The 15,372-nt window shown below is 42.4% G+C and overlaps 1 protein-coding gene across 4 annotated transcripts in view; it reads left to right on the forward strand.

Moving 5' to 3' along the window:
* Positions 1-13,928, forward strand: part of ELMSAN1 (ELM2 and Myb/SANT domain containing 1) — a 177,755-nt gene extending 163,827 nt beyond the window's left edge. For 3 of the 4 annotated variants that reach the window (XM_030215484.1, XM_030215482.1, XM_030215483.1), the window contains 4 exons: positions 1,684-1,836; positions 8,933-9,121; positions 9,459-9,634; positions 10,693-13,928. In XM_030215484.1, the coding sequence (XP_030071344.1) occupies positions 1,684-1,836; positions 8,933-9,121; positions 9,459-9,634; positions 10,693-10,921 (747 nt within the window). In that variant the 3' untranslated portion in view covers positions 10,922-13,928. Of the gene's footprint in view, positions 1-1,683; positions 1,837-8,932; positions 9,122-9,458; positions 9,639-10,692 lie in introns of those variants that run through there. The other variant, XM_030215485.1, reaches the window with a different exon arrangement.
* The last annotated feature ends 1,444 nt before the right edge of the window (positions 13,929-15,372 follow it).

Here is a 15,372-nt window from a genome sequence, read left to right on the forward strand (position 1 = left end):
CAGTTCCTCAGTTCCCCAGGACCAAAGTCCACCACCCTAACCACTAGGTCACTTACATGCATAAATTATAGAATATGGTAAATGAGTCTATTACTGGCCTACAGGTGCACACAAGTACTCTGGCATATATATCCAGTATTCTATGAAGGAAAGAAGATGCCTACTTTCATTTATAGAAGTGGTGCTTATATTTAGGCACACTCTGCCCAATATTTAAAACAAAAAGGCTGCTAAAATGGCACTTGAGGCTATCTGACGCTGAATATCGCTGTATATTGGCTTAAAGATAGCAGGTTATATCGCACGATATAATAGGCTATCCCCTGGTTTTTAAAACCCGACCAAGTTTGACGGCCATATTTGGCCGCCACAAGCTAGAATAACTTTGGTCTCACTTTAAGCAGCCAGCGCTGAATATCAATGTGGCCGGTTAAAATCATACTGGCCAAAGTGAAACTGGATATTCAGTGCCGGTCACTGGAAACGGACCGGCATTGAATATCCGGGTTTAGCGTCGACCACGGGAGACAGCCCAGCTATCTCCTGCGGTCTGAATATTGGGGCCACTATTTATGGAATTGCTTCTGCTGTGTAATATGCCCGCAGTATTTAGTAGTTTGTTGGCTGAAGAGAGGGACTTGAATAGTCTGCCAATGATAAGCACCGGAGGCCTGTCTTAGTCTTCTAAAAGGTTTGTAAGTGTCTCCTTCACAGAGGGGATCTGTGTACCAGAAGAAATCAAATCGACCGTGGCATGACCAGTTAGCTGTTGTGGTAGATAAATTCTCCTTTCTGTATAGGAGCAATGCTCAAGCCCTGAAGATATGACTGGTGCTTATAGAGTTAGATGGAAGAGGTCTCCCCCCACCCCCGCATACAGTGTGACCGTGACATTAATTTTATGTCTATGGTGGTTGGAACCTTATTTCATAAGAATATTTTCCTTGGACAAAAATGGAAGAAAAGATTTTGAGAAAAATTAGTCTGTTTTTAGAGGCTCTATTTTTCTCATTTTTATACTTATGGGGGGGGGGGGGGGGAGGATTCTATATATAGCGCCTAAAAAAAAAAATCCGTGCAGTAAACATTTCCACCTAGGCATATTCTATAAGTAACGCTTAGATTTACGTGCGGTATATAGAATACGCCTAGACGGACCTTGCTGCAGCTAAAATTACACGCAGCCATTTACTCCAACGAAAATCTGGTGTAAATCCCCGTGCATAGCGGTCGTATTCTACAATGTGTGCAAATTTTGGACCGCCCATTTCCCCGCCCATAACCACGCCCCCTTTTGACTGCGCACATTAACATTTAGGCGCACTGCGTTATAGAATACACTTAAGGATTTGTGTATGTAAACTGTAATGCCAGTTATTGCTTGTTAAGTGCTGTTAACAACGCTGATTAGCTTGTTGAGCCAATTAAGTTACATGCATTGGAATACATTCCGTGTGGGTTTCTGCACAGAAATTAGTCGCGCTAAATAGAATCCGGGGGAATAGCCCTTCCATGCAGTTTTTGTTGAGTAACAATGTAATAACTCCTACAGCTTTTCTGTGTGGAAAAAAGAGCAATGAATGTGCTACTAATTTCTTAGCTCCAGAGATCCTGAGAGGCAAACTTCAGCTGGAAGAGAGTGGCGTGGACTAACTTTGCTGCTATTTATCTTTTCCATACCAGATAAAATCAAAAACAGTTGCCCAGTGTGTGGAATTTTACTACACGTACAAAAAACAGGTGAAGATTGGCCGTAACGGGGCACTGATCTTTGGTGATGTGGACAGGGACGACGACGATAAGACTGGTCGGTATGAGGCTGAAGTTGACATTAAGGTAACTTCCTTGTCATATGATCAGCATAAAAGCTCTGCAAACATTCAAAAGTCTTGTAAACTGAAGAGCATAATAATAAAATTCTTTATAAGACTGGACAGATGTGACTCGCTGGCCATTTAAATGAAAAAATATCTTCCCAGTCCAAAGTACTATTTTTTTTTTGTAGAGAAATGGTTCCACCTTATTGTCTTCTGAGCTCTGTTTTCAGTGAACTTAATTTTCCATTAAATTTTCTTTGAAAGGCCAGTAATAAGTCAGCAAAGCCTTGAAAGATTAAAGATCTGTACCTTATATTTTAGATGATTCTTTGAACTTCTTGGTTAATCAGAGCCAGAGCTAGGATCTTGCAGCACACTAGGATTTCCCCTTATTTTACATCCTTCCCAATTTCCTTAGAGCCTGATGTACTAAGGGTTTTTTTTTTTCCCCCTGTAGTCACAGAATGGGAACAAAGCTTTTGTGAATCAGAGCCTTTGTCTACTCACTGCAGCAACAAGGCTGGAAGCCTGCAATCATGGGCTTTAAATTTGACTGTAGGTGGCATTGTTGTGTAGTGATCAGGTTGCTCTTACTGCAAGAATCAAACTCCTATTTGCTGCCATAGTAGTGCGAAGCTCTGCCACTGAACCAGCAGGCTGTTCAGTATCTAGGTTATTTTGATAAAAGTGTTTGAGAAAAAATAGGGACATTTTAGAGCAGTGATTTTCCACCTTTTTTTTAAATCTCACGGTACACTAACAAAGTGCAAAAATTGTCAAGGCACAAGGCATCAGTTTTTTAAGACTATATATTTTATCATTCAACCAATGTAGTATTAAAATTGTGTTTTAAAGTTCAAGAATTACATTTTAATCATTGTGCTATCTTTATAGTTGAATATTTTTATTAAAGACACGTTGAGGCATATTTTCAAAGCACTTAGCCTCCCAAAGTTCCATAGAAACCTATGGAACTTAGCCTCCCAAAGTGCTTTGAAAATATGCCTCAAAGTTGGCAAAAGGGCAACAATACACTTCAAAGATAATGAAATTAGCCACAAATAACATTCATTCAAAAAAATATTCTGTTTCTCATGTCATCTGAGCTATAGCAAAATAAAACTCTCCATTACTAAGCACATTGTGAAATACAAAACCTGAAAAAAATCCTAACATTCATGTGCAAATATGTCATACAGCATTAGCACTAATTCCTATCATCCAAATAGCAAGAACCCTACATATGAAAAGGCAGCACTACAAATATTATAGTTGACCCAAAAACACCAATGCACCTCCTCCTACTGGTAAAACAGAACAAGTTGAACAGCTACAGAATACTGTACCTCAGTCACAATCAAAACACAGACACACCCTCACCAAATACAGAATGGGATCCCAAATTAGAAATAGAGATATAAGGAAAAAAAATTGAACTGGGAACCCCAAGAAGTCAAACTAGGCATGTACCACAACAGTTTCTCCCCTCTCCCTTCCTCCCTCCATCCCCCATTTGTTGGCCCATCCACCCCCAGTATCTCCCTGTATAATTTCTCTCCTGCCCTTCCTTACCCCTGTGGCCCAACATAATTATTTATTTATTGGGTTTTATTAACGGCCTTTATGAACAGATTTGCCCAAGGCAGTGTACAGCAGTCCATTTTAACATAAAACTTACAATTTTGTTGACATCATAATAGTAAAATGACCAAATATAAACTTAAATACAATAAATGAGGTAAACTTGGAAACATGTCAGTACAATATAAACAATACTGTACCATAATAGACAGCATGGAATAATCAAATAACATAAATATAATACAATGTTAGTATAATACCAATGAAACACCTAATAAGCAAGTAATAGAACATTCAAATATCATAGATGTGATGTTAATGCTTTTCTGTCTAGCTGAGGGGCCAAGTGCAGAGCTACTGATGGGGACAATAATGGGTAGTATATAATCAATTGGGATAAATAGATGGGTGGTTAACTTAAGGCAAAATCTTTGGTACAGTTAAACAAGATGTAAGGAACTGATCTAAGTTGCAGGGTGTGCAGTGAGTTAGGTGCAAAGTGAGTGTGTAGTCAGTCACCACACGTATTAATAGCTTGAAAGAAGAGCCAGGCTTTCACCCGCTTCCTGAAGTAGAGAGAGTCTCTAGTTAGAGGTAGCCCTTATGGGAGTAAATTCCAGAGTGTGGGGGCTACTTCTGAGAAGGCTAGCTGGCAAATATTCCCTTATCTCTTATTTGTCCTCTTTGTCTGTCTTAATTAGATTGTAAGCTCTGTTGAGCAGGGACTGTCTCTTCATGTTCAAGTGTACAGTTCTGCGTACATCTACTAGCGCTATAGAAATGACAAGTAGTAGTAGTGGTAGCAGGTATCACATCACATAATTTCTTTTCATGAGGGTACAGATAGTGATGCTCCTTGAGAGGACTGTAGAGGTCTCAAAAGGTATGTAGAGAACTAACTTTAAAAAAGTACTCTGGACCATTTTGTCTGAAGACCTTGAAAATAAAACAAGAGTCTTCAATTTAGCCTTGTAAGGTACTGGTAACCAGTGTAGTTTTGGCAGGAAGGGTATGATGTGGTCATACTTCTCGCAGCCTTCTATCAGTTGGAGCTGATGCAAGCTCTTTTTGGTTTGACCAGTGTACAGAGCATTACAGTAATCTAGTCATGACATTATCATTGGCATGGACCACTGTGGTCAAACTCATCCTTTCAGCATATAAAGAGAGATTTCATAGTTGCTGCTGGTGATAGACAATTTTTAAAGATTATTTGAATTTGTGAGATCAGAGTGAGTAATGAGTCCAGCATTATCCCAAGATTCCTGGCCTTGATTTTTCTTTTTTAGGTGATGTTCATATTTCCCAAATGTATTTTGAAGTTGGGCACTTGTCCACTTGTCTTAGATATCCAAAGAATCTCTGTTTTGCTTGGGTTCAGGCAGAGTTTGTTGTTTTTTGCCCATTCCTGAGTTAGGTTAGACAAGCAGTCTGTTTATTTAGAGCTGTGGGTAGATCTGGTTCAGTTGGCATGAGTAGCTGCACATCATTAGCATGGCACAAAATTCTAATTGACTTGAAGCAGCTCAGCTAGAGGCTTGAGGTACATATTAAATAAAATGAAAGACAGTATGGATCCCTGTGGCACCCTACAGTTCGGTGCCTATGGTAATGACGTGCTGTTGTGAGGAGAACTGATTGTTGTCTGGCAAATAAGATTTGAACCATATAAATATCTTGCCACTGGTACCATGCTTACAAGACTGGCAGAAACAGGTTATGATCCACAGTATCAAAGGCTGCTGAGAAATCCAGCAACACTAGTATTGAGGCAGATCCCCTGTCACAGTTTCTGTGCAGATCAAGAAGGGACACAAGAACTGTCTCTGTTCCATACCCAGGTCCGAAGCCAGATTGACATGGGTCTAGCCAATTACTTTCACATAGCGAATCATTGAGTTAAATGCAAACTGTTCTATAAGTTTTGCCAGGAAAGGTACTTTAGAGACTGGTTGGTAGTTTTCAAGCTTGTCCTGCTCAGGGAAGCTCTTTTTCAGTAATGGGTGCACCACAGCTCTTTTCAGTGTTGCTGACAGCTGCCCCTTCCACAAGAGAGGAGTTAAGTTTTTGTGGTCCCTTCAATGAGGCCTGTGCTCACTCGCTGTACTATCTTTGCTGGGCATGGATCAAGAGGGCAAATTGTTGGCCATAGACCTTCTAGGATTTTTTCAAGAGCTTCCTCTGTGACCTGGTTGAATGGCTATGCCCACCTCTTTAACATTGCTTTCGACTCGTAACCACTTTCTATTAGATTGTAAGCTCTTTGAGCAGGGACTGTCTTTCTTCTATGTTTGTGCAGCGCTGCGTATGCCTTGTAGCGCTATAGAAATGCTAAATAGTAGTAGTAGTGAATGAATAAACAAGGTGTAGCCTGTACATAATAGCTCTCTGCTTATTTCATAGTCTTGTTTTTGGGGCCTCTTCATTACTAGCCTATATAAAGACAGGCCTAGCATTTCTTAGGCTTCCTATGTAAATTTACAGAGGTCTATAGGATCTTGCAAGGATTGAAATGCAAGTCCTATACCTCTGATTTCAAACTGAAAATCGTTGCAAGAGCAGAAGAAATAAGCAACAGAGCGGCAGCGAGTCCTCCATTCGGAAAAGGAGCTCGAGAAAATGAACTCCTGAAAACGTGCATGTTGTGGGCCAAAAGCAAAATGGCCTCAAATGGAGAAAGAACCCACTCTTTGAAGTCATTCTCAGAGGGAACAAAATCAAGCTATCTTTACTGTCGCAATTCAGATCAAAGCGAAGCTTCTGGCAAATGAAAGAGGCATCCTGGATTTCAGAGCGGGTTTCACCTGGATTTCTAGATTCATAAAAAGACATGTCGTGGACAGGATGCTGGGCTGGATGGACCCTTGGTCTTTTCCCAGTGTGGCATTACTTATGTATTTATGATTTTCAGTCGGAATGAGAACCACTGTAGACAAGCGACTTCCGAATGATTGGGAGCAAAGATGATCAACTTCCATGAATTTGTCTCCAAAGAAATCTCTGAACTCGGTATCTCTGCAATGGACGTTATTAATATGGACAAGGTTCCGATGTCCAGCTACCAGGACTGTAGCTGCTTCAGGTACGAAAACTGTAGCCATTGCAGCCACTGGGCATGAGAGGGCTTGTGCCACTGTAGTCCTTGGATGCACTGCGAGTAGGATGAAATTAAAGTCGATGATAGTTTTCAAGAGTTACCATGCCCTTCATGGATGGACTGTAACCTTATGAAAGTATGTGTAGATCAACGTAGTAGGACCAGGCAAGGGGGATTATTTTCAAAGAAGTCCTTACTAATTTTTGATGCCATGGTTTCCCACAAAGGAAAAAAAGTTAAAAATTATATAAACTATACTGGTGCTTACATAACTGTTATACCTGGTGGCCTTACCGGCAAGCTGCAGCCAATAGATAGATAGATATCTCTCTATCTATATATCTATTTATTTATAATTTATTTATGACATTTTTATCCCACATTTTCTTGAGACAAATTCAATGTGGCTGATTGATGATATTTGAGTTTGTCATAAAATGTTCTATAGTTTCTGTTACAATTATACAGTCACGATAAATGGAAAATATTATGTCGATCAGGATATATTATGAGTGATCGTGGATGTAGCAACCTATAGATTAGATATTAGAGTGGTTGCTTTTGTTATTAGTGACTGATCCTTCGTGAGAAGAAAGTGGGAAGAATGGATGCAGTCTGGGCTTCACGAATTCACACCATCAGGACAGCTGAAGTGGGCGATGCTTTTGGAAGTCTGCTTGGGGGGAAAATAACACCAGAAACCATCCGCAATGGCTTCAGAAAGGCTGGGATTGTCCACCTGCAGAATGAGGCTCATTTGGATACCGATGACTAAGGTGAAGATGCCAGTAGCGGTGATGGCGATGACATCACTTCAGAAATTACAGAAGAGGGAACAGAGTTTGAATGCTTCAAGGAGTTGGATGATGATTGATGATAATTTTCAGATGACTAACGCAGTTACTTCTGAATAGATTTTTATTATATTGAACTGAAATAGCCATGCTTGTATTCAGTCAACCCTTATTAAAATTCAAGATTTATTAAATAAATTATAAACAACAGTTTCCTATTTTATTTGTAGGCAAAATATAAAAATAAACCGGTATAGCACCCTTATGCAAATAAAGCTCAGGGAATGTGCAATTTGCAAAAAAAATAGCATGTGTATTGTTTGCATGAAAATACAGTATGTAAAAATTTGAGCAGTAAATAAACCAAAAAAAAGTATTATTTAACCTGAATTGTAGGAGACTGATATGAACACTGCCTCTGCCCTCTCCTCCACCTTCAGGTCTATCACTTTCTTCCCCTCCACTCTTGGATCCATCATTTCTTCCCTCCTTCCCCTCAGGTCCTTCACTTCTCCCCTTCTGTTCTCGGGTCCATCAATTTTCCCCCCTCCCTCCACTCCCCAAGTCTAGTATTTTTCTCTTTCTTCCCTCCCACGGATCCAGCATTTTTTGTTCCCTTCCCTTCAGGTCCTTCACTTCTCCCCTCCTGTTCTTGGGTCCATCAATTTTCTCCCTCCCTCCACTCCCTAGGACTAGTATTTTTCTCTTTCTTCCCTCCCATGGACCCAGCATTTTTCTTCTTCCCTTCCCCTCCTTCTGGTTCCAGCATTTTTTTCTTTCTTCCTTTCTCCCTCCACCCCCAGGTGCAACCTCTCTCCAACACCCCCCCCCCCCCCAAATGTACCTTAAACTGCGTTTTCAAGGAGGTTCCCTGACAGCAGCATTAATTCACTGCCCGGAGCCTTTCTTTTGTCCCAGCCTGCCCCTGTGTAAACACGAAATTATCAGTAGAGGGCGGGTTATGGCAGAAGAGAGGCTCCCAGCAGCTGTGAATTACTGCCGCTGTCGAGGAACCTCCATAGAAGATGCAGTTTAAGGTAGCCTGGAGAGTGGGAGAAATGCTGGTTCACAAAGGGGGAGGCACTGGGCCCCCTGGTGCTCTGGGTCCTCGGTCAGTGCTCGATTTCCTGAATGGTCAGTCCACCCTTACCTGCGGCACACCAATGTGCCGCCACACTCCAGTTGAAAAACGCCACTGGAGATCTGAATCAAACATAATCTGCTGTCTCCTCTATTGCCCACCCAACCAGTTGGAGTTCATGGGGCACTCTGTGTTTCTGCTTTTCCTAGGCAGCTAGAATTACCCTTTTCAGTAGTTTCATACCTCAAGGAAGTACAGTTTTTGTTGTCCAGCTGTGTTACTCTGTGGTATGTGTGTTTTTTTTTTGTTTTGTTTTTTATTTCCTTCATGGTTCTGAAGTCTTTGATATACCTTGCAATGCCCCCACCTTTTTTAACTAGTCACTTTTGTGTGACTGTGCAAGATACTGTGGCTTCTCTTCCTGGGTCATCCCATCTGTGTATTGATTGCTATTAAGGACAAAAATAACTTCACCATATAGCATTATTACTTCTGCTTTCTTCAAAACCAAAGATTTTCTAATAAAGGCTGAGTTTATTTTCTTCTGGCTTTTGTCTGAAAGAGTTCTCGCCGACTTGAAGCTGTTCATCCTCCCAGAGGAGAGGTTTACAGAGAGGACCTTGAGGCCTCAGACTCCAGGATGGAGGCAGAGGTACAGCTGCAGGTGAAGACTGAGAAAGAAGAGTTCCAGGATCAAACCAGGACCACTGTTCCACCAAAAGTCACCCAGACACTACAAGCCAATGAAATTGTACGTTATGGGGCTTAAATTGTGCTATTCTGACAGGGGATGGAGGAATTTTAGACATTCTGGTAAAGTGTGAGATAATAATGAGTTATGGCATTGGTGCTAGGAGGGAGTAGACTCTCACACATTTCTGCCTGTAGCGTACTAGTGAAGAATCATAGTTGATTAGGATACATGAGCTTGAGTTATCCCATTGCCAACTCCTCCTTGGGTGCACTGCTATGAGGATTATGGTTAATATATAACAGGGGGGGGGGGGGTTGGAGATTTGAGTTCATTATCACTCTCCATTTCTATCATTGCTGTTTTGTTCTTAAGCATATTTTTCCTTTCTTGCTAGGCTAATGACGTATTGGTCCTCAGAAGCCAGGATCCTAATAGCAGAACTTTGGAGAAACCAAGGGAAGCCACTACAGTGAGATCACGAAAGACCACTCCAGCAGAACGAAAAAAGCCTGATACTGTCTACAAACCCCCGGACCAGGAGAGCACCTTCCCATGTAAAAAATGCGGCAAGTAAGTAAGACTCAAGTAGGCAAGGATGTTCAGACAGAAGGAAATCTGTTCTCTAAAATACTGTAACGAGTCTTAGATGCTGATGATAAGTTGACTTCATACAAATGATGGAGCCTGGACCATGATCAGCCTTGAACTGATTTGGTAGCAGAACTTCAGCATGAGAAGAAGAGTAGAGGGTCAACACACTAGAAGGGGTGAGAGAAGATGGAAAAGGGATTTGATGTATTGTGTTTAATGGTGTAGTGGTATTTGATAGTGTAGCTTTGTAACATGTTGTTGAGGTCTTTTGATTTCCAGAAATTTGGACATTCCTGGGGGAGGCTTTGGCTTACTTATGGTCATATGTTACTTCTCATTGCAACATAAAAAAAATTGTAGAGAGACTTCAGTGGATTCTCTTATCAGAATTAATAACATCAGAATCTTTTTTAAAAAATGATTTGGCAGAGTGGACATATTGGGTGAGGAATTGGAAGTGATAAAATAGGATAAGCTTTTGTAGTCTACACACAAGAAGAGACAACATTGATAACATGTCTTGGCTGCTCTCTGTGTGGGGCAGTAATAAGGTCTGAGGCTCTTGACATGTCATCATTAATCACTGGGAAGGATTTTTATGTGTCAGATAATTTTTGTTTTGTGAGATCTTGGTGGCGTGGTGAGACCTAAAAAGTGGGTCAGGGTGCCAGAGAAAAGCCCTTTCTCTGAGAAAATTAAAGAAAATGTGCCAGATACTGAATCAGTGGCATAAACTGATCATGGACACAGATGTTAAGTTACGCTGTTCTCCATACTTAGATTGATTAAAATTTTATTAGCCGGACAGCATGTCAGTGAGAACCAATATACAATACCTTCAGAGACTGGACATAGCTTCAGCTAGTAGTCTGTAAAAGGTAAGAAGGGCTCCATCAGGCTGTTGTACAGCCCTACAGCTAGATTCACAAAGGCTTAGTGAATCAGGCTGCAGGGCTGTACAAAAGAGTGAAGTCTCTTTGAAAAACAAAACAAAGTAACCTTAAATTCTGACTGAACCTCTCTCTTCCACCTATCAGAGTGTTCTTTAAAGTGAAAAGCCGCAGTGCTCATATGAAGAGCCATGCCGAGCAAGAGAAGAAGGCAGCTGCACTGAGACAGAAGCAGAGTGAAGAGGCGGCAGCAGCAGCGGCAGTGGCAGCACGCCACCACGTACAGCAGGCTGAGAGCAGTGACAGTGATAGTGAGAGCAGCTGCAGCAGTGACAGTGGAAGCAGCTCGGACAGTTCGGATGAAAGACGGATCTAGCTGGAACTCTGCGGGGCTGGCTCCTCGCTCACTCACTCCCTATCAATCCTCCACCTTCTATGAACTGAGTTTTACCTGGTCTATGCCAAAATGAATCAAACCTACCTGAGCATTAGATTGTGTGTGTGAACTTGGGACTGCTCTTTTTAAAGGAAATATTTTTATATTTATTTAAAAAGGTAAGTTTCTAGGTGCAGAGAGAGACTCTGTACCCCTTCACTCTGGTCCCAAAGTTGCATTACAGATGGCGAAGGTCTCTAGGCCTCTGGGACTTGTCATGACATTGACTTTGGAGCTTTGTCTTATGGGAGATTTCTCTCCTCCTGCCTTGCGAGGTGGGGTATGCTGGACCTCTGCTCACTGCTTCCTTCTGCATCATATGAGACAAGACTTACACCTGTATCTGCAGTGACTGGTAGAGGTTCCAGGGAGAGGTTGGATAACTTGTCTGCTGCTCAGTTGCTGAACAGCAAATATATTTTCTGTGAAGAGTGCCATTATGAACATTGGCATACAGACACGATACAAGTTCATTTAAAAATTGCTGCGTGATGCAGTGAGATGTATCCCAAAGTAATGCCACTGGGTAAAATGATTTCTCTATGACAAGTTTTGCGGGGGTATCGTTGCAGCAGCTTTTCAATAAACTAGTGTCACTGCTGTGTCAGGAGGCTAACTTCATTGTTAAAACAATAATTATAATACTTTAGTAATATACAGGTGAAGGGCTAAACCTACAAACTTGTGGTGAATGCCAACGTTGGCCATCCTTGTTTAGCTAGAAGCCATTAATCTTCCCCATTTATATATGGTATCTACATCAATGTCCAGCTACCCAGTGGTAACTCTTGAAATTTCACTTAGTGTGCTGATATGACACAAGTGTCTGAGGACATGTTGGGTCTATGCCACAGCTCAGTCTTGCAGAGAGTTCATACAATTTTGGCTACAGATTCATGAGTTTAATTCTGGCCGTTGCACACAGGAGCTGCAGCTGTCTGAGGAATGTTAACAGCAAGTGATGCTGAGAGAGAAAATTGCATTGTGCTTTGAATGCACCCTGTGTTGTCAACTTTGTTGGGAAGGCTCTCAAGCCATCCTGGGTCTCTGTGTACTTTGAGGTGGGGAAGAGAGCCCGTTTCCTTACTGTACCATGTGTGAACAACCTTGAGGTGCTGGTGGGGAGCAATAGAGAGGAGGAGCTTTGAGGCTGCTGAAATCACCTGCGAGTGGGGGGCTGGAGGAGAGCCACTACTGCATGGTGATACCTCACTTTTCCCCACACAGTCATGGGGCACATCTTTTGCTACTGGAATGGCTGCAAACGCTGTGTGGGGCTCTGCCATGAGAAAGGGAACACAGCCAACCATTAAAGCATCATGGGAGGAAGTCTTCCCCTGTCTAGACCAGATGTGAAAGGGACTATGGCACATGGAAAAGAATGTAAAAAAATTAAAAAAAAAAAAAAAAAAACCTCAGTGCACAGTGAGATTTATACATAGAAATATTATATATAAATTCTTTATATATTTTTGTGTGCTTGTTTGTTTTGTAAAACCCTGAAGTGAATCTTTTTATTGTTTATCTGTGCAGAAGACAATCAGCCTTTTTTTTTTTTTTTTTTTTTTTTGTATTGGTGGGAGGGGGAGAGTGGGAAATGTTTGCACTGGCTCTACCTAAGGTGACAAAAAGTTACTGTAGCAAGGCTGAAAACACGCCAGGGTGACTGTTTTTTTTTTTTAATGGTTTCATGTTTAGAAAACAAAAACTCCTCCAAACTGTGATATCATCATTTGGAAAGGTGGACTAATCCAAAAATGATATTTTTTAAATTATTAATTGGCATTCTCTTTTGGTTGTCCAGAGCGAGGCAAACTGTGGAAGCTGAGATTTGTTTCTTTATCCAGTTTTCTTGTCTCTGATTGATTTCTACTGCCGCCAGCCAGAGGAGAGCCACCCTCTATAATGTTCATCATCTTCTGTCCGGCACGTAGGTCCTTAAGCTCCCACAGAGAGGAGATCCAAAGTCTGACACTTAGGGTTATCCTTTTTTAGGTGGTCATTTAATTTAGATGTCAGGGTAATTAATATGCATTATTTGCCATGTGGCTCATTGTGCTAATTGTTAGCAAATGGTCTCTGTCTGTCTTTGTGTTTTGTCTAAAATTCTGGGAAACTCTTCCCTGAATGCCCTTCATTAATTTTGCCATCTTTTTTTTATTTGAATTTTGCTGTAAAGCACACTGCTAGTTCCCTCTTGTTAGTGCAGAAGGAAGACTGTGCAGACCCAAGAGGGGTAAGGGACAAGATGTAACTAGGTATTACGATGCTGTACATCGGCAAGAAGGGACACTGCAGCACTCTAGAAAGGAAATCTCCTCTCCCTCCCCCCCTACCCAACACACACACCTCTGTCCCCATCCTCCCAGTCCAAGAGAAACCTCCTTGGATACTGACCCCAGGTGATGGCAGAAGGTCTGGTAAATTCCATTTCAGGCGACAAGCAGCACAGCTCAGAACTAGGGCTGTGGAGTTGTACACCAAACCTTCAACTCTGACTCCTCTCTTTTTCTACTGTCTGACTCAGATTCCTATTATGTATAGTAAATCTAAGAGAAATTTGATTAATTACAGAACCATAAGATATTTCTTTTTGTACAAAATTAGGACTAATAGACCACAAAATATATTTATTTGAAGTTTGAACAAAAATAAAACCTGAACAAAAAAAATGTCAGATGAAAATATGCAATACACCATTGTAAGGGGTTTGTTTTGTTTTTGTTTTATTTTGAAATTGGAGTTGGTACAGTTTTACCAAGGTTGACTCCATCCAACATTGCCTCAGACTCCTTGACTTTGACTCCAGAACCCTGAGGATAGGAGTATTTTATGTAACCTGAATTATTTTTTTATAACAAAAGATATAAAGAAATGTAAGTAAATATCAAACATGTCTTGCTCTTTTGTTGGCGGGATAAGGTGTACCCAAGCAATGTTTGGCTTTGTTAAAGAAAATGATCTCTGTCTAACAGTGTCCTACATCATTTCTGCCTTTCTGTATCCAGGGTTCTCAACTCAGTCCTGATTTCACACCTAGCAGGTCAGGTTTTCAGGAAATCAACAATGCGCATGCATATGAGAGATTTGCATGTGCTGCCTCCTTTGTATTCAGATCTCTAACTCATATTCATTGTGGCTATCATGGAAATTGGTTGCCTAGCCGTGGTATTAACATACTTCACAGTCCCACCTGTCATTCGGCAACAGCTGCTGGGTTCTGAAGTAATTTGAAGGCTGTGCCAAAGATGACTCAGGTTCCAGTTGGAAAGAAGGCTTAGGAGTAGAGATCTAAGAATTGGAGGACAAAAAGTGCATGCAAAATAGAAACTCGAGAGAATTGTCACACTTCTTCAGTGTAGAAGCAAATAAAACTGGATCTTGGGACTGGAGAGCGCATGCTGAGGCTTGCAGTCCTGGCTAACTAATTAAGGCCCTCATGATCAAAAGCAAACTCTGGCGCTAGAGGCTGTTAACGCCATACTAGCGCCAGAGTTTGCAGCCGACGCGCTGAGAGCCCTCGAGTGCGCTGTTTCAGGCGCTCGAGGGCTCTGATCATGTAAGTAGCATGCAAATGCATGCTAAATAGGGCTTCTAGCGCAATTAGCTTGCAAATGCAAGCTAATTGGCGCTTAACGCATTCATCCCCAATGATCAGCGACCAGCGCGCCAAAGATTGGGTCGCTGGCTGCAGCAAAATCAACGCCAGCTCTGAGCTGGCGTTAGATTTTGCGGATCATTGGGGAGGAATGGTGAGCCCTGTCCAGCATGCAGTTGCATGCTGGCAGGCCCCCCTTCCCCCCCCCCCCCCCAAGGCAAACTCGAACGGGGGGGCTGGAGGTCCGGTGGGTCTCCAGCCCCCGAAACCCCCAGAAATCGTTCTTCCATCGACCGTCGTCTTTAAATTCGCCGGTGGTCCGTGGTGTCGTGACACCCCCCTGGCCCCGTCCCGGCCCCCCTACCTTTCTGTTGGAGGGACGCAGCCTGCCTGCCTCCCTCCTCTTCCAGTCAGTTGACGCCCAAAATGGCGGTGCCCAGCACCGCCCACTGCATCCTGGGATGCACTGGGCAGGGCTACAGACCATGTAAGGGAATCGCTCCCTTACATGGGCTGTAGCCCCGCCCAGTGCATCCCAGGATCCTCCAGCCCCCACCCCCGTCGCTGGGTGGGAGAGGGTTTGGCCGGCGGCGGCAGCGGCCACAACGTTTTCGGGGGGGGGGGGGGGGGGGGGCCTCAGGCCAGGCTGTTTGACAGGTTTGGGCTTTTGACAGCCCAGACCTGTCAAACAAGTGCGGGAGGATTGTGCTGAGCGCATGCTCGGGCGCAATTCTCTCGCACTGCAACATGATAATCAAAGATAATAACGCTGCTTAGATTTGCATGCATTATC

Source organism: Microcaecilia unicolor, chromosome 9 (assembly GCF_901765095.1).
Source record: "Microcaecilia unicolor chromosome 9, aMicUni1.1, whole genome shotgun sequence".
In the NCBI taxonomy this organism is placed as follows: domain Eukaryota; kingdom Metazoa; phylum Chordata; class Amphibia; order Gymnophiona; family Siphonopidae; genus Microcaecilia; species Microcaecilia unicolor.